This window comes from Spermophilus citellus (assembly GCF_964194105.1).
Source record: "Spermophilus citellus genome assembly, chromosome: 5".
Taxonomy (NCBI): Eukaryota; Metazoa; Chordata; class Mammalia; order Rodentia; family Sciuridae; genus Spermophilus; species Spermophilus citellus.
Window position 1 is genome coordinate 51,438,446 of NC_138186.1, and position 23,733 is coordinate 51,462,178.

The following is a 23,733-nucleotide window of genomic DNA, read 5'->3' on the forward strand; positions in this document are numbered from 1 at the left end:
TCTTTATATTTTTTATTTCTCGTATCAGTTTTAATTTCTAAGAACTTTTCACTGATTTTTCTTCTGTTTATTCTGGTCCCACTCTTGTGATAACTGTTGACAGTATTGGGCTCCTCATTGCTGTTTCTTCAAGTCACTGTTTTCTATTTGTATCGTGCTCCCATCTTTCCCTGTTGAGGGTTTTCCTCAAATGTTTGTCATTTATTTGCGTAAGCGAGACACTGCAAGCTGATTGGACGTTCTATACAGAGCCAGGAAGAGCTCGTCAAGGAAGGCTTTCCATGAGATGGGGGTTTGGACCCACCTGATTTGTTGAGGAATTCCCCAAAGTCAGCATCTTTTGATCTTGTTCAGGGACTCAGTTGGTTGTCCCAGGAAAGAAGACTCTCTTTGGTGGTGGGGTGGGCTAGGACTGCCAGCATTCTGGAGGCCAAGCAGGCCATCCTTCCAGATGGAGACATTGTTTAGGGGCTTTGTTTTTGGTACAGTGCCTCTGCCTGCCATCTCCTGTTCCTAATGTCTCAGAGTCTAGAACCTGTCTGTTTTTTAATTTTGTTTTGTTTGATTGAACCCATTGGTGCTCTCCCACCGAGCTACATCCTCAGACCTTTTTTTTTTTCCTCTTTGAGACAGGGTCTAGCCAAGTTGCCCAGGCTGGCCTCAAACTTGCAATCCTCCTGCCTCAGCCTCCCAGTAGCTGGGATTATAGGAATGTGCCACTGTTCCCAGCCCTGTCTGGTTTTACACAGACTAATCCACCTTCTCCTGCCTGGGTAGAGGAGTAATACATAGTCTCCTGGCTGCTCTGGATATGACAGCAGGGCCTCTGGCCTAAGACCTTCTCATACAGAATTTATGTGAAGCCCTGGCTTTTAGCCCTTCCTTATCCCTGGCCTCCTCAGCCACCTGGTACCTCTGATCCCTGAGCCTTCTTAGGGGTGCTGTGTGAATTGACAATCACTTCCCTGGCTGCAGGGATTCACTTTCTCATCTCTGATAATTCATCTACTTTAGACCTTTCAAAAAAATTGACATCCAGCCAGGTGTTAAGATATAATACCAGCTGCTCTGGAGGCTGAGGTAGGAGGATGGCAAGTTCAAGGCCAGCCTGGGCAACTTAGTGACACCCTATCTCAAAATAAATAAAAGTGGCTGGGGATGTGGCTCAGTGGGAAAGCACCCCTCAGTTCTAGGAGTGGGGAGGATATTTATATCTTATGTTCATTGTTATCTTCTGTTCCTTTTGACCTGTTTTGCTTGTTTTTACTTCATTTTTAGTGGAATTTAGGAAGGAGCAGAAATAAAAGCTCATATTTAGGTTTCACAGTTAACTGGTGGTTTTGTGATTGATTGCTTCATATCTAAGTTTTGTCTTTCTCCAAAGATTTTAAGCTTCTTTGAGAGTGGGAATGGTTTCACAGGCTCCTTGTATGTTTCCTTTTATCCTAAACCATTAATTATGTAGAAAGTATTTTAGTAATTATGTGTCAAAATTCATTTAAAGTAAAATGGAGTCTTTTCTGAATTAGACTGACTTTGGACAGTGTTTCATTTTATTGGAAAATTGCCAGTCCTTTCTGAGTCCCAGAGATAAACCTGACTTTGCAAGGATAACCAGGAGAAGAAAACAGTAATGTCTTTAGCAGAAAAAGGCTGATGAGACAAACTCCTTGAGACCTTATGATTTAATGAAGAATGGTAGAGAGCTGCCCCAGGACCTCTCTTCCCCACAGGTTCACTGCCATTGCTTCCTCTTACCAGGGTCTGTGATCCAGAAAGCCTTTTTCTAACCTAATAGTCTTGAGAGTCTTTGACCCTCTGTGAACTAGTACAGGAGGAGAGCCATAGAATTGCAAGTTGTTTTCTCTCCATCTTTAAGGTCAAGGGTCTGGAGAATTAGAAGGAACATGCACTAGAGGTTAAATGTTGGATTTTATTTCTTCTTTAATTAACGATATGAAGACCAGTAAGACATTTGAATTTCAGTTTCTTACCTGTAATATGGAAATAAGAGCATGTTTTCTTACTCTAATATTGTTATAAGGGTCAGATGCAGGCAACATGCATGCAAACATTTGAACATTGTCATTTAAAATTCTTTAGTTTATCACTATGATGTTCTAGGCCCTCATGTTCACCTACTGCCCTGATATCTACATGTGTCAAAATTCATTTCTTCAACTAATCTAAAATAAAATTCCCCTCCCCCTTCCCTCATATTCCCACAGTTGCAGATTAACTCTGGTTTTCCTCCTGAATTTGCTCTGTCCAAGGACTTGCCCAGTTCACCTAGCCCCAGAGTCCAACCTCCTTCTGCCTCTAATCACTATGTCCTATCCTTCCTGTTGAATCTGTCTTTTTTTCTGTCCCCATTACCACTGCCTTTACTCACATCCTCACCTCAGGCCTGAATAGCTAACTCCCCACCCCCATCTAGGCACACACTGCTATTTCATCATCTGGGCAACCATTCATCACAATGATATTTTTTTTAAATTATGAAATCTGTTAGGTCATTACAGCAGTATGGTGAGTAACAGATAGACCCACCTCCCGCCACCTCCCAGCGGTCGCAGGAGTTTTCCATGTGTACTTGTGATCGTTCCCTGCTGGAAACTTCAAAGCAAATCAGACCTGCACCGCACTCAGCGGTTACTGGCATTTGCCCCAATTGGCTGTTAACTGGAGAACCTTGAATTTGAATTCCTTTTTGTTGCTTCTACCCGCCTGATTCCTCCAAAGCTTCAAGACTCCGCTCAAGGGTCTCCGCTTTTGTAAAGCCTCCCTCTTCCCATTTCCTATGAGTATGTGTCTTCTTTCCTTCTCATTTTATATTCTTCCTTCTCAGAACGTTACACATGGCACAGTACTGCGTTTGTTTGTTTGTCTGACTTCCCCATTCAACTTGAGGGTGGGGGACTCTGGCACCTGGCGTAAAAGTTATTGAATTGGACTAGATTGGACACCCTCTGGCTCACTGAGATGCCATTACTTGTCTTTGCAAAGTAAGCAGTACAGTAGCTGAGCAACCACCGGAAGCATGTTTACTGCCAGCTAAGAGCCACTTTAAGACATCATTTGATCACAGATGAAAGTGGGCTGAGCACTTTGGTTACAGTTATGATCCTTCTTTCTCTGTTTTATGCAGAGAAATCTCAAATGGAGTATTCTGTGCCTCATCAAGAGATTGTGCCATTTTTAATGGGTACGGACATCATAAATTTGTTATTCTGCATAGAAACCATACCACACTGGGTTAGTGTTGGTACAGGCTTGGCAAGAATCTGATTTGGAAAGAGGGAATTAATTATCGGGTTTGTGAAAACTGAATGTTAGAACTTGCAAACTGGTGCCCTGGGACTGTTCCTTACGCAGTCTGTGTTCCTGGAAACATGAAGGATTCCCCTAAAAGGACTGCAATGTGTAATATGAATGAGCAGCATAAAGAATTCACTGTGGTTCAAGGTCACACGTGATAAATATTGAGGATGTAGATTATCTTGACCATATAGGGAGGGTGAGATTAGAAAAGGGTGTGGATCAGGGGTCATTTGAGCAGAGCTGCTTTCTCTACTGGATAGACCAAGTGTCTCAGCATATTTTTAACCATTTGACTTCACAATTGAGACAGTTTTGTCCCAGTTTTCTGCCTGAGTTTTGCTAGGACTAAAGAATGATAAGTTTAGTTACAAATATTGCTGGGCCTTTGGAATCAGGTGGAGGAACCCTGATTCTCTTTAGAGATTTCGTGTCTGATCTTCAGGGATCAGCACCCACGGGACTTGTTGCTTCACTTTGAACAGATCTCTTCTCAAAGATGGCCTTCTTAGGTCTTTCCTCATGACCTTATCTAGAACATCACTCCTGTTATATTTCATCCCTTTCTTTGCTCCTTTCTGGCAATTTATTACGACCTGGTATCATACCACATATTTATTTGTTTATTTGTTCACTCTTTCTTCTTCCCCTTAGAATTCAGGCTTTGTGAAGGCAGTGACTTTGTCTCTTCTCGTCTGTATGTCCAGCCCCTGGAACAGTGTGTGGCACATGGAGGGCACTCTCCACTTATCTGTTGAACACCTGTGAGAGTGGCCCCTTGAACAGGACCTCATCCCCACCTGGCTCACTAAATGGAGTGAGCAGTGTCAAATGGACCATTCTTCAGTACCTCCAAATCCAGCACTGGGCCATGTATGAATGTGCAGATAGTTTTAAAAGGGATGGAGGGAGGCCTTTGAAGCCACAAGTCTTCATCAGTCCTGTTCTTCCTTGCCTTCTGCAGTCTTTAGGTGCCATATCAAAACATGAGTCCTTCTGAAGCACAGAGGGCAGGACTTGCTGTGTTGTGCATCAGGTTGAAGCAGTTGTGCTGTGATTAATACACCTCAAGACCCTCAACCCTAATGCTATTAAACTGACTCAAGCTTCTAGAAGTCTCCACAAATGATTTATATCCTGGGAGTTTATCACAGAATTTATAGATGCAGAGAAAGTGGTTTTGAGAATTAAGTGAATTGTTTAAGGTCACACACTGACACATAATGAAGTCAGGTCTGCTAACTACAGACCCCAGACTCTTAACCTGGGTTCTGTAGTTTCATGAACACAGAATAGCTGTGATTGCTCAGAGACCCCTCAATATTAGTTTTAGAATTTGTGTGCAAGCCAATGACAGCAGTTGCATTTCTGCAGAATCTATACAGATTAAACTTTGTTTAGGAATCTTTTGGACGGTGTTTTAATTTTTTTGGCCTGGTTCTTGGTGCATTGTTTTTTACTTTTGTTTGTTGGTGAACAGCCCTTTGGTACTTACTGTTTTAGAAAAACCTAATAGGACAGATGTGATAGGGAGGAAGCCCTCAGTTGTAAATAGTCCTTTTCTTGAGCTGCCAAAAAGGAAGAAACTTGGGTGGAGGGGGATGTTAGTACCATCCTGTCTGAAGCTGAAATTCTAAACAGGGAGATTATAGTTCTCCATTTTCTTTCTTTCTTTCTTTGGTACTGGGGATTGAACTCAGGGGCATTCAACCTCTGAGCCACATCCCCAGCCCTTTTTTGTATTTTATTTAGAGACAGGGTCTCACTGGGTTGCCTAGAACCTTGCTTTTGTGGGGCTGTGGCTGTGGCTCAGCGGTAGAGTGCTTGCCTAGCACGTGCGAGGTGCTGGGTTTGATCCTCAGCACCACATAAAGATAAATAAATAAAATAAAGATATTGTGGTCCAATTACAACTTAAAAAATTAAAAAAAAAAAAAAGAACCTTGCTTTTGCTGAGGCTGGCTTTGAACTTATGATCTTCCTGTCTCAGCTTCCTGAGCTGCTGGGATTACAGATGTATGCCACCACGCCCAGCTCCATTTTCATTTAGGGTTTGATTAATATATTCCTCCAGTCCCTAGGATTTCTGGATGGGCATCTTAAGGAGACACTAGTCTCCTCAAAAGAGGATATGGGAAAAGAGGAATGGGAGGAAGGTTGGGAATGTAGCTGTCTTCAGGATAGTGCCTGTCTTTCTTTTCTACTTCTGAGAGAGTTTCAACACTGGTATGGGATATCCAGATTTAATTACTTCTAAACCAGAGTCATGGAGGTAAAGTAAAATGTTGGTGGACTTGCTCATGTCTGCCTTTTCATTAAAATAAAGGGCAGTTGAATACCTTGTTTCAGGGTTCCTTTGGGAGCTGGGCTGCACTGGCTAAACAGGTGGCTGAGTCCCAATGGATGCTGGGTAGGCCTGTGCCCTCAGCTGCTTCACCCTTAAAGCCTTGTATTAGCATATATTCACTTTGCATTGTCATTCCAGTTAGATATTAGTATTTATTTGGCCAAATGCCAAGGGCTCTTATAAATGGAAACTTTGGATCTGCCACTGGTTTGGTTTATGATTCCTGCCCTTCCCCTCCCCACTGTACTAGGGATTGAACCCAGGAACACTTCATCGCTGAGCTATACCTCTAGCTGTTTTTATTTTTTATTTTGAGATAGGGTCTTGCTAAGTTGCTGAGGCTGACCTTGAACTTGTCATCCTCCCGCCTCAGTTTCCCAAGTCATTGGGATTGCCACCACACCCATGTGGTTTGTGATTTAACCAAATAATTGGTTTTTGAGTTTTTGTGTTACCTACTTTAGACCAATGATGATTTTTTTTTTACTTGTGTAACAACTGGAAAGCAAGTGTGAGAACTATACCTCCTAGATTTTTCACATCCAATTTATTTTCCATCATTTTGATTCACTGTCAAGCACAGTTGTATAATTTTTATTTATTTATTTATTTATTTATTTATTTATTTATTTATTTATTTATTTATTTATGCTGGGGATTGAACCCAGGGCCTTGTGCATGTGAGGCAAGCACTCTACCAACTGAATTATATCCCCAGCCCAGCTGTACAATTTTTGACTTTGAAAATGAGATCATTGTAGCCAGGCATGGTGGCGCATGCCTGTAATCCTGGTGGCTCTGGAGGCTGAGGCAAGTGGATCTTGAGTTCAAAATCAACCTCAGCAAAAGCAAGGCACTAGTGAGAACTTTTTTGTAAATAAAATACAAAAAAAGGCTGGGGATGTGCCTCAGTAGTTAAGTGCCCCTGAGTTCAGTCCCTGGTGTACACACATACACACACACACAAAAAAAAAAAAAAAAAAGGAAAATGAAGTCATGTACAGGTATGTCAGATAACCTAGACATTGAACTTCTTTTTATTTTTTTAGAGAGAGAGAGAGAGAAGTTTTTTTTAATATTTATTTTTTACTTTTCAGTGGACACAACATCTTTATTTTATTTTTATATGGAGCTGAGGATCAAACCCAGCGCCCCGCGCATGCCAGGCGAGTGCGCTACCGCTTGAGCCACATCCCCAGCCCCTAAACTTCTTTTTATTTTTAATTGAAAAATAAAATTTAGCCAGATGCAGTCACATATGCCTGTAATCCCAGAGGCTCAGTAGGCTGAGGCAGGAGGATTGCGAGTTCAAAGCCTGCCTCAGCAACTTTGCTAAGTCCTAAGCAACTCAGTGAAACTCTGTCTGTAAATAATAATAATAATTATATATATATATATATATATTGGACTAGGGATATGGCTCAGTGGCTAAGTGCTCCTGAGTTCAATCCCCAGTACAAAAAAAAAAGAAAAATACAAAATATAATTTATATGTATACATCATGTATTGTGGGGAGCCCCTCTGAATGACCCACGCCTTCCATCCTGAAGCAAGAGACTCTGACTGATCACTACATTGGGCGTTGTCCTGTTCAGGAAGTTGAGGGTGTGTCTTCGGATGAAGGCGTGTCACCCATGGGGTCAAGCTACGCTCACCTGTTCCTTTGTGATATTACCCCTTTGCCATGTTTGGGATAGAATGGTCCATGGAAATACCCTTTGTGTGTCCCCTTCTCTTACTCTGCCCCTGGGTGTGGCCTTCTTAGATGTCAGTCAACCTGCTGACAGCAGACATCACGAAGCTAGACTGAACCCCCTGAAACCTGACCCCTTGCCTCATTTGAATGGCTTCTCCCCAATAAAAGGGTTCAGCTCGAGCTTTCTCTTTCTGCGGACCCTTAAGGTCAGAGGAGCCAACACAACACCCCCAAAGAAAAAGGTATCTCTGTCTCTTGTGTGATTATTTTGTGCAGCCCAGTTGCCTTGGAGGGACCCTGAGTGTTTTGTGAGAAACTCGACATTGTTTACTGTTATGTTTTGAAATATGTACTCATTGTGGAATAACTGATCAAGCCAATTAACATACGTTGCTACATGTATTCTTTCATGGTGAAAACACTTAAAACTTTTCCTAGTGATTTTCAAGAGCACAGTGTGTAATACAGTGTGTGAAATTTTGTATCCTTCGCCCAAACTTCCTGCTTCCTCCCAGCCTCTGATAACCACCATTCTACACTACATTTCTGAATTCCACATTTTTATATTCTACATATAAGTGAGATTATGTGGCATTTGTCTATGTCATTGCCTGGCTTATTTTACTTAATATAGATCCTCTAGGTCTGTTCATGTTGTTGCACATGACAGGATTCCTTCTTTTCAAAGGCTGGATAGTATTCCAGTGTGTGAACATTTACCACATTTTCTGTATCCAACCATCCATTGTTCCCACACCTCGGCTATTTCAAAGAGTATTGTAATGAGCGTGGGAATGCAGCGCCTCTTCAACACATGGAATTATTTCTTTGGTTGTACACCTGTCAGTGGAATTATTGGATCATATGGTGGTTCTGTTTATAATTTGGGGGGAACCTCCACTGTTTACTGTAATGGCTGTACTAATTTACATGCCTACCAACAGCATGCAAATGTTCTAATTTTTTCCAGATCCTTATCAACACTTATTTTTTTTTTTTTGATAATGGCCATTCTGACAGGGATGAAATGAATTCACATTGTGATATTTATTTGCATTCCTGATGATTAGTGATGTTGAACATTTTTTTTCATATACTTGTTGGCTACTTGGTCATCTTATAAATATCCTTTCAAGTTCATTGCCCATTTTTAAATCAGATTATTTGTTTTCTTGCTGTTGAGTTTCATATGTATTTTAGATCTTAACCTCTTATGAGATTTTTGGCTTGCAAGTATTTTCTCTCGTCCACAGGTTGATTGCTTCTTTGCTGTGCAGAATTCCATCCACTTTTCTTCCTTAAGATGTTGAATCTAATATATCATCATGCTTTTTTAATTTTTCTACAGTGCCAAGGATCAAACCCAGGGCCTTATGCACTCTAGGCAAGCACTCTACATCTCTACCCTCTACATGCTTATTAAAGTGATCTGTCACCTATATTCAGCTATTTATTATCAACATCTTAATGTGCTTTGGGGGGGGGTGTTGTCTTCTCTGTGTATAGGTTCTTAACCCTGTTCCCCTTAGAAATTGTTAATTCTCCCCTCCTCTGCCCTGTCCAATCCAACCCACACCTATTGTGAGTCAGTATATGGATATCAGAGAGAACATTCAACCTTTGGTTTTTTTAGAATTGGCTTATTTTACTTAGCATGATAGTCTCCAGTTCCATCCATTTACTGGAAAATGCCATAATTTAAATCTTCTTTATGGCTGAGTAATATTCCATTGGGTATATGTACCACATTTTCTTTATCCATTCATCTGTTGAAGGGCATCTAGGTTGGTTCCATAGCTTAGCTATTGTGAATTGAGCTGCTAGAAACAGTGATATGGCCATGCCAATATACTATGCTGATTTTAAGTCCTCTAGGTATATGCTAAGGAGTGGGATAACTAGGTCAAATGGTAGTCTATTTCAAGTTTTCTGAGGAATCTCTATACTGCTTTCCAGAGTGAATGCACCAATTTGCAGTCCCATCAGCAATGTATGAGTGTACCTTTTTCTCCACATCCTCACCAACATTTACTGTTACTTGTATTCTTGATAATTGCCATTCTGACTGAAGTGAGATGAAATCTTAGAGTAATTTTGATTTGCATTTCTCTAATTGCTAGAGATGTTGAACATTTTTTCATGTATTTGTTGACTAATCATATTTCTTCTGTGAGATACCTATCAGTTCTTTTGCCTATTTGTCAATTGTGTTATTTGTTTTTGTTTTTGGTATTAAGTTTTTTCAGTTCTTTGTGTATCTTGGAGATTAATGCTCTATCTGAGATGTAAATGGCAAAGATTTTCTCTCATTCCGTAGGCTCTCTCTTCACTTGATTCTTTGCTGTGAAGAAGCTTTTTAGTTTGATACCATCCCATTATTGATTCTTGATTTTACTTCTTGTGTGTTAGGAGTCTTATTGGGGAAGTTGGTTCCTAAGCTGATGTGATGGAGATTTGGGCCTACTTTTTCTTCTAGTAAGCACAGAGTCTCTGGTCTAATGCCTAGGTCCTTCATCCACTTTGAGTTGATATTTGTGCAAGTTGAGAGAGAGAGGGGTCTAATTGTATTTGTTGCATATGGATTTCCAGTTTTCCCATCACCATTTGTTAAAGAGGCTCTTTTCTCCTATGTATGTTTGTGGCACCTTTGTCTAGTATGAGATGACTGTACTTAAGTGGGTTTATCTGGTCTTCATATCTGTTTTGGTGCCAGTACCATGATGTTTTTGTTACTATAGCTCTAGTATAATTTAAAGTCTGGTATTGAGATGCCTTCTGCTTCAGTTTTCTTGCTGAGTATCGCTTTGGCTATTCTGGGCCTGTTATTTTCCCAAGTGAATTTCATGACTGCTTTTTCTATTTCTATGAAGATTGTCATCAGACCCTTAATAGGAGTTTCATTAAATCTGTATAGCGCTTTTGGTAGTATGGCCATTTTGACAATATTAATTCTGCCTATCTACGAACATGGGAGATCTTTCCATCTTCTAAGTCTTCTTTAATTTTTTTTCTTTAGAGTTGTGTAGTTTTCATTAGATGTCTTTCACCTCTTCTGCTAGGTTGATTCCCATATATATATATATATATATATATATATATATATGTTTGTTTTGAGGCTAGTATGAATGGGATAGTTTTCCTAAATTCTCTTTCAGTTGATTTATCACTGACGTATAGGAACACAATTGACTTATGAGTGTTAATTTTATATCATACTACTTTGCTGAATTCATTTATAAGTTCTAGAAGTTTTCTAGTGGAGTTTTTTTTTTGGGGGGGGGGTCTTCTAAATACAGAATCATATCATCAGAAATAGGGATAGTTTGAGTTCTTTCCCTACTTATATCCTTTATAATTTCTTTCTTCTAATTGCTTTGGCTAGAGTTTCCTGGACTATGTTGAATAGAAGTTGAATAGACTGTGTGAAGGAGGGCGTCCCTCTCTTGTTCCAATTATTCTCCATTTAGAATGATGTTGGCCTTGGGTTTAGCATATATAACACTTAAAATATTGAGATGTGTTCCTATAATCCCTATTTTTTCTAGTATTTTAAACAGGAATGTATGCTATAATTTGGTAAATGCTTTTTCTGCATCTATTGAGATAATAATATGATTCTTGTCTTTATTGATGTGATGAATTACATTTATTGATTTCTGTATGTCAAACCAACCTTGCTTCCCTGGGATGAACCCCACTTGATCATGGTGCAGTATCTTTTTAATATGTTTTTTTATGCAATTTACCAGTATTTTATTAAGAATTTTTGCATCTACTTTCATCAGGTCTGTTTTGTTCTGAAATTTTTGGTCTGAAATTTTTTTTCCTTGATGTGTCTTTGTCTGGTTTTGGTATCAGGGTGATACTAGCTTCATAGAATGAGTTTGGAAGGGTTCCCTCCTTTTCTATTTCATGGAATGATTTGATGAGGATTGGCCTTAGTTCTTCTTTGAAAGTCTGGTAGAACTTGGCTGAGAAACTGTCCGGTCCTAGGCTTTTCTTGGTAGTCTTTTGATGATGTCTTCAATTTCAGTGCTTGGAATTAATCTGTTTAAATTTTCTATGTTCTCCTTATTCAATTTAGCTAGGTCATCTATCTCTAGAAATTTATTGATGTCTTCGGGATTTTCTATTTTATCAGAGTATAAATCTTCAAAATAATTTCTGATTATCGACAGTATTTCAGTAGTGTCTGTTGTGATATTTCTTTTTTCATTGAAAATTTTAGTAATTTGAGTTTTCTTTCTCTTTTTATTAGCTTGACTAAGTATTTATCAATTTTATTTATTTTTTAAAGAACCAACTATTTTGTTGATTTTTAAAAATTGTTTCTTTTGTTTCAATTTCATTGATTTCAGCTCTGATTTTAATTATTTCCTGTCTTCTGCTTTTGGTGTTGATTTGTTCTTCTTTTTCTAAGGCTTTAAGATGTAATGTTAGGTTATTTATTTGTTGACTTTGTAGTCTTTTAAAAAATGAACTTAATGCAATGAACCTTCTTCCTCTTAGCACTGCCTTCATAGTGTCTCAGAGATTTCGATATGTTCTACAGGTGTTCTCATTTACCTCTAAGTATTTTTCATATAATCCCTGATTTCTTCTGCTGTCCATTGGTCATTTAGTAGCATATTATTTAGTCTCCAAATGTTAGAGTAGCTTCTGTTTTTTATTTCACTGTTGATTTTTAATTTCATTCCATTATGATCTGACAGAATGTAAGGTATTATCTCTATTATTTTTGCATTTGCTAAGAGTTGCTTTGTGGCCTAAGATATGGTCTACTTTAGAGAAGGATCCATGTGCTGCTGAGAATAAAGTGTATTCAGTCATTGATGGATGGAATATTCTATGTAAGTCCATTGAGTCTAAATTATTAATTTTATTTTTTAGTTCTGTAGCTTCTTTATGTAGTTTTTGTGTGGAGGATCTATCCAGTGGTGAGAGAGGTGTGTTAAAGTCACCCAGTATTATTGTATTGTGGTCTATTTGATTCTTGAAGTTAAGAAGGGTTTTTTTGATATATGTAATCACTCCATTGTTTGGGGCATAAATATTTATGATTGTTGTATGTTGTTGATATGTAACTCCCTTAAGCAGCATGAAACGTCCTTCTTTGTCCCTTCTGAATAACTTTAGCTCAAAGTCCACTTTATTGATATGAGGATAGAAAGCCCTGCTTGTTTATAAGATCCATGAGAATGTTATGTTTTTTCCCATTCTTTTACTTTTAGTCTGTGGATATCTTTACCTATGAGATGAATCTCTTAGAGACAGTATTAAAATTATTATTATTAGCTGGGCCTATAATCCCAGAGGCTTGCGAGACTGAAGCAGGAGGATTGTGAGTCAAGGCCAGCCTCAGCAAATGTGAATTGCTAAACACCTCAGTGAGACCATGTCTCTAAATAAACACAAAATAGGACTAGGGATATGGCTCAGTGGTTGAGTACCCTGAGTTCAATCTCTAAATACTCCACACCCAAAAATTATTATTATTAAAGTACTACACGAATATAGTCTCAATAAACAGTGTGGTAGAATACAGCCCTAAACATCCAGGTCAGCTGGCACAGCAGTGCATGCCTATAATCCTAATAATTTGGGAGGCTGAGGCAGGAGGATCGCAAGTTCAAAACTGGCCTGAGCAATTTAATGAGACCTTGTTTCAAAAAAGTAAAAAATGAAAATGGTTGGGGATGTAGCTCAATGGTTAAGTGTCCCTGGGTTCAATCCCCAGCACCAAAATAAACAAGACAAAGTAAGCTCTCTCTCCACCATTCTGCAGTATCCCCTAATACACAAATTTCCTTCCCCAGAGGTAGCCATTGCCAGCACTTGGTGAGTACTCTCCACATGCCATCCATTTACTGGGGTGTGTGTATACATGCATTTTTATTAAAAGGAGCTCGTATTCTTTGTGTTTTACCAGTAACTTCTGCTTTTCACTTACTCATAATGTAGTGTGCCTTGGGAAATCTTTCCCTGTCAGGACATGTAGACCCAATGCTTTTCTTTCTTTTGTTGTGAATGGTTATGTAGTATTTCACTTTGTGGGTGTACCTAACATTTAACTGCTTATCTATGGACAGATGTTAAGGCTTTAGTTTTTTTTACTCTTATAATGAAGTAATCTTATGCAAGCATGTCTTTGTGAACATGTACAATGTTTCTGTTGGACAATTGCCCGGAAGTGGAATCACTGGCTCAGAAGTGAATGCTATTTTTATGGCATTTTGATGGATGCTGCCAAATTGTCTTCCCAAAGGATTTCACCAATTTAAACTCATACCAATGGTGTTCAAGAGTGCTTGACTTGATAATGTCATTATTTTTAGTTTGTTTTTAGTCTGATAGGTAAAAAGTGCTGTGTGGTTATTACTATTGCGTTCTTCTAGATGGTGTCTTTGAGCTTGTTTCCTTTCTGTCTAACATTGCCAGTTACTCAATGACATCTTTTATTATTTTCTTGGGCCCAGTCAATCTGTGTGTTTGTCCTATCAGTGCAGGGTAGGATATCTTTTTTATCACTTCATAAGTCTTTAGGCAGGGGATGGAATAAACTTCTGCACTCAGTCTGCTATCCTGGTAAATTTCTCTCATGGATTTTCAGTTGTAACTATCTAATATTTACACTTTTGAATTTTTTCCTCTTTAACACTTATTTTTTTCTTTTCTGTCTTATTACATAGCAGTATAACTGGTATGTGATATTTTTACTCTTGTCTTCACCGTAGGTATAATAATTTCTGTACTGATGCCTATTTCCAGAATGTTATTGTTGAAATAATGCTGCTTCCAGCACTTGAGCTTAAACACTCTGGTCCAGATGGTTTTACTGGTGACTATAATTTTACCACTCTTGGTCAGTGATTTCTGAATATAAAGATGAATAGACTGCTGCCTATCTGATCTGTGACCCAAACCAAAACTAACACTGATACTATCCAATAATAGTAGCAAAACCCCCAAAACTTTAGACCTGCGTCACTTTTGAATATAGATATGAAAATCCAAAATAATATATTCTCAAGTAGATACTATCAAATTCATTTCCCCAGCAAGGTACAATGAATAATAGCCAGAGAAGAAGTATTCTAAGAATGAAAGAATGGTTCAATGTTAAGAAACCTGTGAACATTAAATGAAAAACTGTGTTTACCTCCATAGATGCAGAAAATGCATTTAAGTTGAACAACTGTCTGTAGGGCTGGGGATGTAGCTTAGTGGTAGAGTGCTTACCTCTGGCATGCATTAGGTCCTGGGTTTGATTCTCAGTACCACAAGAAAGAAGGAAATAAAATTTAAAACAAAAAAAGGAGAATAGGGAGAATGTTTTATTTACACATTGTTACTAGAGGCAGAAACAAACAAGGACGTCCTCTGCTGCTTAATATTTTAGAAACTCTAACCAATACAGTGAGGTGTGGAACAGAAATAAGAATTAAGGCTTTGAGGATTAAATAAGGTGACATTTATGCTTCCATTGTTACAGTATTTCTAATGCAAACAAGACTCTAAAATTATAGATTCTACTAATTTATAGACAGACACACACACACACAAATACATATACACACACTGACAAATAAGATATGGTCATTCTTTAGTATCCATGAGGGATTGGTTCCAGGATCCCCTGAGGATACCAAAATTTGTAGATGTTCAAGTTCCATATATAAAATAGCATAGTATTTGCATATACCCTCTGCACACCCTCCCATGTGCTTTACATCATCTCTATAAGATTATAAGTAATTACTTACAATACCTAATGCAATGTAAATACTATGTAAATAGTTGTTATGTTGTATTGTTTAGGGAATAATGACCAGAAAAAAGATCTGTGCATGTACAGACATATTTTGTTTTCTGAATTTAGTTGAATCTAAATGCAGAACCCATTTTTACAGAGGGCTGGCTTTATTTACAGAGGAAAGACACAGTTATTACATGTATCTTAGCAGGTGTGTCCTGGTGCTTTTTAATAGTGGCCCTTGCCTATTGAACCGTCTTGATTGCATGGTCTGTGTTGAGGTTTCTCTGAAGCCTTCAGTTGCCAGCACAGGTGGGTGCTGTGTACCTGCACCTGACTAAGGGGTTGGTTTCATGGTGTTTTCGATGACCTTTCAGTGAACAGGGAGTACAGAGGAATGAGTCCCCAACTGGATGGTAAGTTACAGATGAGCAGAGGATACAGAAACCAGAGCTCAGTGGAGACACTGTGGTCCTGACTCTTGCTTCCTTGCTTGGCAGACCACTGTGCATCCTCCCTGCTGGGCACTTCTGTAGTGTGCATGGTGTCCTTCATTAGGAGTCATTTTGGAAGTCTCTAATTTGGCTAAACACCACATAGAAGTCTAACCCAAGTAGCTAGCTGTCTTTAACCTTGGTTTATAACTTCAGTGTTTGAAATCAGTTTCTTTCTTCCCTGACAGCATGTGGAGAGGCCCAAATGTGAACTGTGTTGACAGCACCGGCTACACACCACTGCACCACGCCGCTCTGAACGGCCATAAGTGAGTACAAACGCCTCTGCTCCTGCCCTGCCCTCAGAACCCAGGCCTTCAGGGTGTCTTTTTCACTTCCTGTCAAGCTTGGCTAAGTAACACACAGAGGAACAGAGAAAAAGAAACTCTATTCAGCTCATGCAGAATCCCTGAGTTTTTCTTTAGTGTATAATTTAAACATCCTCTCCTGCCCCCCACCCCTGAAAGCTTTAGCCAAGGATTCAATTTTACTTTTTCCTGTGCTTGTCCTTTTCCCCTCTGGAATGTTCTAGTGTCTCACAATGATGTAAATATGAAGATCAAATTTGGGGCAGCCAAATCATAAAGGGGCTGGAATCTCTTAGGTGACCCCTTGATAAACTGAAATTTATTTAGATTGAGTGGTCATGGGAAACTTGTCTTCTGTTGTGAGTACTTTGTCATTTACTCTGTCATTCTTTCCCTCATAAGTCAGCTTCATAGACAACAAGAGCTGCCTTTTTTTTTTTTTTGACAGTACTAGAAATTGAAACTAGAATCTCACACATGCTAGGCAAGTACTCAATCACTGAGTTATACCACCAACCCAAGAACAATTTTTTTTAATTGATTGTTCAAAACATTACAGAGCTCATGATATATCATCTTTCATACATTTGACTCAATTGGGTTTTGAACTCCCATTTTTACCCCAAATACAGATTTCAGAATCACATCTGTTACACACTCACATTTTTACATAATGGCATATTAGTGACTGTTGTATTCTGCTACCTTTCCTATCCCCTACTATCCCCCCTCCCCTCCTCTCCCCTCCCATCTTCCCTCTCTACCTCCTCTGCTGTTGTTCAATTCTCTCCCCCTTTTTTTTCCCTCCCCCTTGCCCCTCACAACCTCTTATAATTTTGTGTATCATTGAAGGTCTCCTACCATTTCCATATGCTTTCCCTTCTCTCTCCCTTTCTCTCCCCCCATTCGTCTTTGTTTACTGTTAGTCTTTTCCTCATGCTCTTCCTTCCTGTTCTGTCAAGAACAATTTTTTTAACCTTTATTTATTTTTATGTGGTGCGGAGGATCGAACCCAGGGCCTTGCATGCGCTAGATGAGCGCTCTACTGCTGAGCCACAACCCCAGCCCCAAGAACCATTTTAAAAATATATTTTTAGTATTAAATAGACACAACACCTACCTTCCTTCCTTCCTTCCTTCCTTCCTTCCTTCCTTCCTTCCTTCCTTCCTTCTTTCTTCCTTTCTCTCTTTCTCTCTTTTTCTCTCTCCTCCTCCCTGCTTCCCTCTCTTTCTTTTTTTCTTTTCTTTTCTTTGTCTTTTCTTTTCTTTTCCTACCTCCCTCCCTTCTTTTCTTCTTTTTGCTGAGGGTGGAACCCAGTGCCTCACACATGATAGGCAAGCACTCTACCACTGAGCTAAAACCCCCAGACCCCAAGAACCTTATTATTATTATTATAGTTGTAGATGGACACAATACCTTTATTTATTTATTTTTATGCGGTACTGAGGATCAAACCCAGTGTCTCACATGTGTAGGCAAGCACTTTACCACTGAGCCGCAACCTCAGCCCCCAAGAACCATTTTTTTTTTTAGTTGTAGATGAGCAAATGCCTTTATTTTGTTTATTTATTTTTATGAGGTGCTGCGTATTGAACCCAATGCCTCACAGATGCGAGGCAGGCACTCAACCGCTGAGCCACAACCCCAGCCCCATATTTTTTTAAAATATTTTTTTTTTAGTTGTTGATAGACCTTTATTTTATTTATTTATATGCGGTGCTAAGAGTTGAACCCAGTGCCTCACACATGCCAGGTAAGTACGCTACCACTGAGCCACAATTTCTGCCCACCAAAACCATTTTTAAGGGCAAAAAATTACATACACTACAGGAGAGGTTGTTAGGAATTGGGTGGCATTTGCATGAAAAGACATCTGGAGAAGGCATGCTTTGGGAGGAACTCTGAGAGAGAAGGCAGAGGCTTAAAGGGTTGGGTTCTGTGCTTCAGGTGAGGAAAGTGTAGTACCCCAGCAAAGGGGCAGACCTGGTTGTAGGGCACAGCGAATGGGTTTGCCCGGATGCCCTAGAATGAAAATAAGAATAGAAGGTGTTAACAGGATAGAGGGTGTTAAAGAAGTTTGAAGCAGTAGTTGAGTTTTTATGAGGAGGGAATACTGTAACTACTGTAAACTTTTCTTTTCTCCCTTTTCACATTTTGTTTCTTTACCCCTGGATAGTGAACCCAGGGCCTCATAGCTGAGACACTTTACTACTAAACCACACCACTGCCCCTTATTTTAGATTTTTCTGAGCAAGGAGCAGGCCCTCACCACCTTACAGTATTCTGTCATTTGTCCAATAGTTGGCCCAGCCTGATTGACTCCAGTGTGCCAAAAAGAGATCATGGTTGTTTTTTTAGCTTTAAACTTGTCTAAAATATATCAAATGTGATCATTGTCTTTTCTGTAATCCTCTTAAAACTAAAAAAAAAAAAAATCTGTAGAGATCTCTTCCCTGTAAATATGTAAATAATGGGATAACCTAAATGAAAGTGAATCTTGAATTCTGAGAACTGTAGCCTGTTAGCCAAGTTCATCTCCAGATGTTGTTTTTATTTACAGGGAGGATTTTCTTTGACCTCGTGTGCATGGGGCTAATTATACACTTGGGTCTGTTTAATTACTGGTGTCACCAAGAAGAAAGCCAAGGCCTTCTTTCTGGAGCTTTCAAATGATACCATGTGTGTCTGGCTATGTTGGAGTCAGCTTTAATTCTGGTTTGCCTGCCCATTTTCAGCTCCCATATCACTAAATAATCTGAGTAATGCAGTGAATAATGGTATTTGTCTTGTTTGACTATTTTTCTGTAAATCCTATCCTTGAATGCTATTTAAACATCACAAACCAGGAAATACTGCAAGGTTTAGACAAGGAATCCAGATATTTTCAAAGTAGAGGAAAATAGGTGGATTATCAAGAGATCCCTAATGGGGAGGCCGTGAATCAGTACAGCATAGCTTCAGATGGGTCAGCCACTTAGCAGGTGTACCAGGGGCTCATGGAATAAGAGGAAAAGCCTGGAAATGAGCTCAGGAAGTGAGAGGGGCCAAGACCTATGAAAGGGCTTTGTACTGTACAGAGGTAAAGATCTGGCAGCAGGAAAGACTGCTGGGTTCTGCAGCTCATGATTGCTTTTTGCCTTCTAGGGATGTGGTGGAAGTTCTTCTGAGGAACGATGCACTGACCAATGTGGCTGACTCTAAAGGCTGTTACCCTCTGCACTTGGCAGCCTGGAAAGGAGATGCCCAGATAGTGCGGTTGCTCATCCATCAAGGGCCTTCACACACCAGAGTCAATGAACAGGTCGGAAGAAGGAGGCTTTCCTCCCTCCATTCAGCTATGACCAGAATGCGGCCACCCCACCTCAGCTCCAGAGTGCAGATCTCAGGGAGCCAGCTCTTCCAACCCTAAACACGACTTCCCCCTTGCCATTTCTCCATGTCCTGGTGGGTCAGGGAAGTGCTGTACTGTGAGGATGCATTTCATATACATTTGGCTCATACAGATTTGGAATATTACACAGATGAAATAATGGAATCCTTCAAAATTGCATGGAGTCAGTTTCAAACTGATAGGCCTAATTAATTGTAAATTGTGCTTAATGCTTTTGACATGGCAATGTGGCTTTCCCAGTGTTCCCCAGTACTGTGTGACCCATGTTGTCATTGTACCTATATCAAAACATGCAGGAGTGGAAGTACTTGTGTTAGTGCTGAAACATGAACTCACAATGAACAGAAGTCAGAGATGATTCAGCAGAATGAAGAGCATTTCCATGATGTCCTCTGATGTTAAATAAGAGTGAGCATACTTCGGAAAGGCAGAGACTGTTCTTAGAAAACAAGAAAGTCCTAACAATGGCCCTGAATTTAAGCATTCCTACAATACACTTCTTTTTATGTTTTTTCCTTTGGGAAAATTTTACTTGAATTATATAGGTTTGAGACAAGCCTCTCATGAGCCCTGCTCCCTGGGGTTTGGTGCAGAGGTATATGCCCGCCCGTCTGAGGGGGAGATGGCTGTCCTGTGTTCTGCTCTGCACCATAGCAGGTGCTTTTATTGTTGCTTGAATGCGGGTGATGTTTCTCTCTCTCAGTAAGTTTAGGACTGTTTTCCTAATGACTTTGTTGAAAGAAAATTGTTAAATTACCTGTAGGATTAAAACAAGGTTTTTCCTCAAAAAATAGGAAATCACTCTGGGGAGTCCATCTTTTTTAACAGGACAAGATTCTCAGTGAACTGTTAAGAGCATGACTTTATTCAGACAAGGGTAGCTTCTCTCTGAAGCCTGAAAAAATGAGAGTTCCCAAATATGTCAGTTTGGAGATTGTATGTATGTAGCTGTTATTCAGCTTTTCTCCCCCACCTGGGGATGTATTTTCTGGATAGTAAGCAGCAGACACTTAAGATCATCAGTGAGAATGTTTGTCCATAACATTTGGAATGAGAAGCATCTCTTTAGAATTGCCTCTTTAGAATCTAAGTGTGATTTTACTCCTCCTGACTGCAAGGATGATTTCTATTCACCGGAGGAGATATGTAAAGAAGCTTGCCCATGGGACTGGGGTTGTGGCTCAGTGGTAGAATACTTGCCTAGCTTGTGTGAGGCACTGGGTTTGATTCTCGGCACCACATATAAATAAATAAAATAAAGATCCATTGACAACTAAAAAATATTTTTAAAAAAATAAAGCTTGCTTATAACTAATATTCTTCAATGTTGAAAAATCTGGCCACCCATTAAAGTCCTTCTCATCTAAGCAATTGGCATCACCCATTTCTAATCCTGTCTTTGCCCACTTTCGCCTTGGAGCACAGCTGCTTGAAGTTTGAGCCACTTCAGTCTGCTAGCTTGTCCTGCTCACGGCCACCTCCTACCTAGAGTACTCCTTGGTGGGTGGGATACCAGCCTAATGCTCTGAGTATCTGGCAGGCAGGTGGGTGGGGCAGGGACTGGGCAAATGTCTTCAAGTAGCTTGAAGAACCTAATGGATCTAGTTAGTTACAAGAACTACATTGATTTATTTAAAAACCATTAATGTGGTTCCATTTAGATGCTTGGGGGGTAATGAGTGAGGTGCCCTAGAGATTGTCTTCCCCATTAACTTCCTTGTGACACATCCAGAGGGCAGACCCGAGTTCTAGTGTTGGGCCCCTGTGGGACTCTGTATTGCTTTGATGTATTTCATCCATTTTATCATTACACTTTCTTTTTCCTCTCCTTTTTGTAGAATGCTCTTGAGATCAAAGAACTCAAAAAGTACGGCCCCTTTGACCCTTATATCAATGCCAAGGTGTGTACTTTGCTGCCAGGATTTCTCTGCATCATTTCTCCACTCGGCACCCCCTCCATGGCGCTCTCTGGCTTCCACTCTTGTCCACTCAGGCTCCTCCTTGTCCCCCTGACTGTCATCTGCTTCAGCCCATCTGCTTTTGGCTTGTCTGAGAATAGGAAAATGCAGCTGCAGTAGGTTTTTATTTTATTTTTAAAACTAATGCTAATTCCGGAAAGGTGGAGAACATCTGAAATAGTAGGAATAAAGAGATAGAAAGGATCACATTATATACTTAATTTACTATTGTGATTTCTAAATTATTTAAATTCAAAAAAGAAAATGCAGTCAAATTAACTTACTTTCAAATAAAGACAGATAAACAATTAAATTGTATTTCTTGGAATTAAGATTCTTATTTTGGTCTGCTTTCTATATATTTTTTTGAAGTGGAATCTGATTTTCCTTCAGATTTCAGTAGCGGGGGTGGAGGTGTAGGGAAAGACACAGGTGACTCCAGCTTATTCTTTTAAAAGCTGTTGCTTGCCGCTTTCTTCTCATTTCCTGGAGTTTGTGTTTCTCTTAGATGTTCTAAAAACTCAGGCCAATCTCTCTAGCCATTAACTTCACTTTCTGCTTGTCACTCTTGACCCATGAAGGGCTCTGAAACAGGAAACTGTGTTGCAGGACCAAGCAGGGCGCTTGCCTGGTGGTGGACACAGGTAGTGGCCTGATAGGCCTGGTTTTGATTGGCCCAGCCTCAGCACCCAGGGCCTTCCCCTGCTGCCTTTCCACCCGAGGTGTGATTGAAATTGTTTACTTTTTGACAACAATCTGGAGTTTGGTTGAGGTGCTACATTATCTGCCTTAGCTACTTTTTACTTGCTCTGAATACAGCTGCCCTGGGGAAGAGACACAAGGTACTTCTGATGTTTACAGACTCAAGGCAGAGATTTCATGCTTTTCTTTGAGAAAGTCCAAATGTAGCAGCTCCCCATAAAATGACCTGGGAGGGCCTTGGAGGAGATTTTCATTAGCTGTTGGGCCTTAATGGTGGAAAAGCCTTTTGATTTGAGGTGGTAGAACACATTGGCCCTGTTTTGGCCCATTCTTTAAAATCTTTTTTTTTTTTTTTTAATTTGGTCTTTTTAGTAAATTCTTGTTATCAAATAGGCAGATTCTATACTTCAACTGTTTTGTGGATGGTGCACAGCAACAGAGAACTCACAGGTCCCAGGCTTTCCTGTCAAACCTGAATAGGTTCTAGGTGGCTACTTTTTGGTTTCGTTAACTTGAACAAATTGCTTAATTTGTGCCTCCGTTTCCTTTTCTGTAAAATGGGTCATTACCACCTATTTACCTTGCTGGATTGTTTCAGAATTTTAATAAGTAATAGTAAAACACATTAAAGTAAAAATATCAGCAACTAATAATATTTAAAATCCTCATTTATCAAAATCTGTGTGATTATAGTAGTATTTCTGAAAGGGCATTTTGGAATCTTTGTGGCTAATGGAAGATGTTTAGTGAAACGTTGCTCCATTGCTCCATTAGTCAGGATTCTGTTTTGTGGGAAGGGACCTTGAGGTTGTTATTTCCTGCAGTGGTTTATTTAGCATATGAAGCTTTGATTAAACACTATAACTTTGGTTCTCAAAGGTATGTTTTCCTATCCTTTGGTTTTGCACATCTCAAGGAAAACTAGTCTAAACGTAATAAAAATATACTTTTCCTTTTGAAATCCTTCCATCTACTCTGAAAGGCCAAATGATGCACCTGGCGGTGAGGGGAGGGAGGTCCCGTAGAGCCTTGCCAGCCTCACTAGATTTTGTCCTCAGTGGCTTTTATTGACTTGGTTTGTGTCGAGGAATTGATTTGCTAAGTTATATTTGAATGCTAAATCCTATCTAGCACTGGTAAAAAATTAGAAGTCTTAGGTGCCTTTTTGGGAACAGATGTGGTTTTCAAGAGCTTTCATGTTCCTTTTTAACATTTGGGGCCTCTCCTTTTTCAGTAAGTCAGTAAAAACCAGTGCTTATGTGAATCATGCATAGCTAAGGTGGAACTATGAAAATTGTTCATTTCCACTGAGCAAGGTGGCACTCACCTGTCATCCCAGTGACTCCCAAGGCTGAGGCAAGAGGATTAGAAATTCAATACCAGTCTCAGCATCTCAAAAAAGTTACTGGTGTAGGGGCTGGGGTTGTGGTTCAGTGGTAGCATGCTTGCCTAGCATGTGTGAGGCACTTGGTTTGATTCTCAGCACCACATACAAATAAATAAAATAAAAGTCTGTTAACAACTAAAAAAAAAAAAAAAAGTTACTGGTGTAACTCAATGGTACAGCACCCCTGGGTTCAATCCCCACTGCAACACAACAAAAGTGTTCACTAAACCCACTGTTGAAACAATTTTAACTCAGTCTGGCCATCATAAAGTTAGCAACATGCCTATTTTTCTGTTCACTTAAAGATAATTCATAGTGTCAGCTGGAAGAGACTTGGAGTTTTATTTAGACTGATTGTCTCCAAATGCTCCTGAGCT

The 23,733-nt window shown here is 39.6% G+C and overlaps 1 protein-coding gene and 1 long non-coding RNA gene across 11 annotated transcripts in view; one reads left to right on the forward strand and one right to left on the reverse strand.

Moving 5' to 3' along the window:
• LOC308650070 overlaps positions 1 to 23,733 on the reverse strand; it is a 637,596-nt gene that overhangs the window by 445,945 nt on the left and 167,918 nt on the right. The gene's annotated exons all lie outside the window — the stretch shown is intronic.
• Positions 1 to 23,733, forward strand: part of ANKS1A (ankyrin repeat and sterile alpha motif domain containing 1A) — a 182,101-nt gene that overhangs the window by 58,893 nt on the left and 99,475 nt on the right. For 6 of the 9 annotated variants that reach the window (XR_014022095.1, XM_081295116.1, XM_081295114.1 and 3 more), the window contains exons 2-4: positions 15,798 to 15,878; positions 19,063 to 19,219; positions 21,148 to 21,210. Coding sequence is in view for 8 of the 9 variants with exons in the window: in XM_081295116.1 (XP_081151242.1) it covers positions 15,798 to 15,878; positions 19,063 to 19,219; positions 21,148 to 21,210 (301 nt within the window). In the remaining variant the exon portion in view is untranslated. The remainder of the gene's footprint in view (positions 1 to 15,797; positions 15,879 to 19,062; positions 19,220 to 21,147; positions 21,211 to 23,733) is intronic. The other 3 variants (XM_081295117.1, XM_081295121.1, XM_081295118.1) reach the window with 1 other exon arrangement.